The sequence below is a fragment of the Carlito syrichta genome, unplaced genomic scaffold (assembly GCF_000164805.1).
Source record: "Carlito syrichta isolate Samal-C Ts95f unplaced genomic scaffold, Tarsius_syrichta-2.0.1 Scaffold307218, whole genome shotgun sequence".
Classification (NCBI taxonomy): Eukaryota; Metazoa; Chordata; class Mammalia; order Primates; family Tarsiidae; genus Carlito; species Carlito syrichta.
The window spans coordinates 85891-87311 of record NW_007251314.1 but is presented as its reverse complement, the minus strand read 5'-3'; the positions used below and the strand labels follow the sequence as shown (position 1 = coordinate 87311).

General features: G+C 53.8%; 1 protein-coding gene across 1 annotated transcript in view; it reads right to left on the bottom strand.

The window, feature by feature from the left end:
• Positions 1-657: 657 nt before the first annotated feature.
• The window catches only part of TRPM4 (transient receptor potential cation channel subfamily M member 4), a 51951-nt gene continuing 51187 nt past the window's right edge, over positions 658-1421 (bottom strand). Inside the window, exons 23-24 of the mRNA XM_021715609.1 lie at positions 1237-1342; positions 658-1025 (exon numbers count right to left, since the gene is read on the bottom strand). Of these exons, the coding sequence (XP_021571284.1) occupies positions 1021-1025; positions 1237-1342 (111 nt within the window). The 3' untranslated portion in view covers positions 658-1020. The remainder of the gene's footprint in view (positions 1026-1236; positions 1343-1421) is intronic.

The window sequence follows — 1421 nt, the reverse complement described above, 5'->3', positions numbered from 1 at the left end:
CAACACTTGGCAATGTTTCAAAGCCATTCTGCACCCAACGTGACAGATGCTTGGATTTCCTCCAATTTGGAGGAAGGATGTTTTGGTCTGATTTTTGGATGTTTTGGTTGTTGGAGGCTTTCTTGCTATTTAACTAATAATTGCTGTCAGTTCAGCCTTGGCATTATCAGTTTAGTTTGTTATGGGTTATTTAGTTAAACTGCATGTGTAATGATGCACATTTGCCTCAACCCTGTGTGTGCCTGGCCTGCAATTTTCCACTAATTAGACTTTTTAAAGACACATATGCATTTATCTACTCAAATTTGCATCCTCCATCTCCCTATTGCCAGAGCAGATGTACACACCACCCACCCACCCCTACTCCAGAAGATAATTCGCTCATTATCACGGAGTTATTTTTCCACTGGAAAGTAGAAGCTAGAGGGGTACAGATGGGTTCTTGCCCTCTTGACGTGAGAGTCATCAAAACTGGGCAGACGAGAGGTGCTGGGTCTGAGTCGGGCGGGAATAGTGGGGCTAAGAGGAGCGAGTGGACCCAAAGATGCACACAGTATACTAGCAAGTCCACCGAGGACCGCAACCCACCACCCTAGCTCCAGCTCCCATCCCAGTAGATACCCAACAGTTCCCCAAGAATCAAGCATCCAGATATGATTTCTCTCAAGTGCTTTATTTCCCCAGTGAGGAGAAGCTGTGAGTGGGGTCTGTGGTCCCTAAACTCTGAGGACCCTCCAGCCTCCCCCTGCTGTGGCAGGGCCCTTGGAGGGGCACCGACCTGGGCTCCAGTGCTTGATCCTCCCAGAGTGGGGCTGGTTCTGGGAGGAGCCGGGCATGCTGTGGCTCACACGTATGACACTTCCTGAGGTGATCTCAGCAGCAGCCCAGGTGGTGGACCTTGGGCATGGGTCCCACCTCAAGGACAAGGCCACCAGGTGTGGAGACCCAGGCCCAGGTGGGCCTTACTCTAGGAGCAAAACACCCCTGTGAAGGCTACTCCTTGAAGTCCGCCAGCAGGGCTCAGTCTGGGAGGCAGAGAGAAGAAACAGTAGGTGATTGGGAGGGAAAAGAGAGCCAGAAAAAATGGAAGACTGGCAAAAAGAGGAAACACGGAGAAAGGAGCACAAAAAGCCCCAAGGACACCTAGGGAGTGACCCAGGGACAACGGAAGGGCAGAGCGCGAGAAAAACATGCAAACTCCAGGAGGCTGTGCACACACAGATCCCACACACCAACCTTCTGACTCAGGCGGGACTGGGGGAGGCGGCCCACCCGGGGGCAGCAAGGCAGAGCGACTCAGGGCCTCGGCCACCCAGGTCAGAACGCGACCGCAATGCTGGACCTGGGGAGCAGGGGGGATGTCAGCAGGAGACGGGAACCCCACTGCCCCCACCCCTGCCGCAGGTCCCAAGTCCTCACCT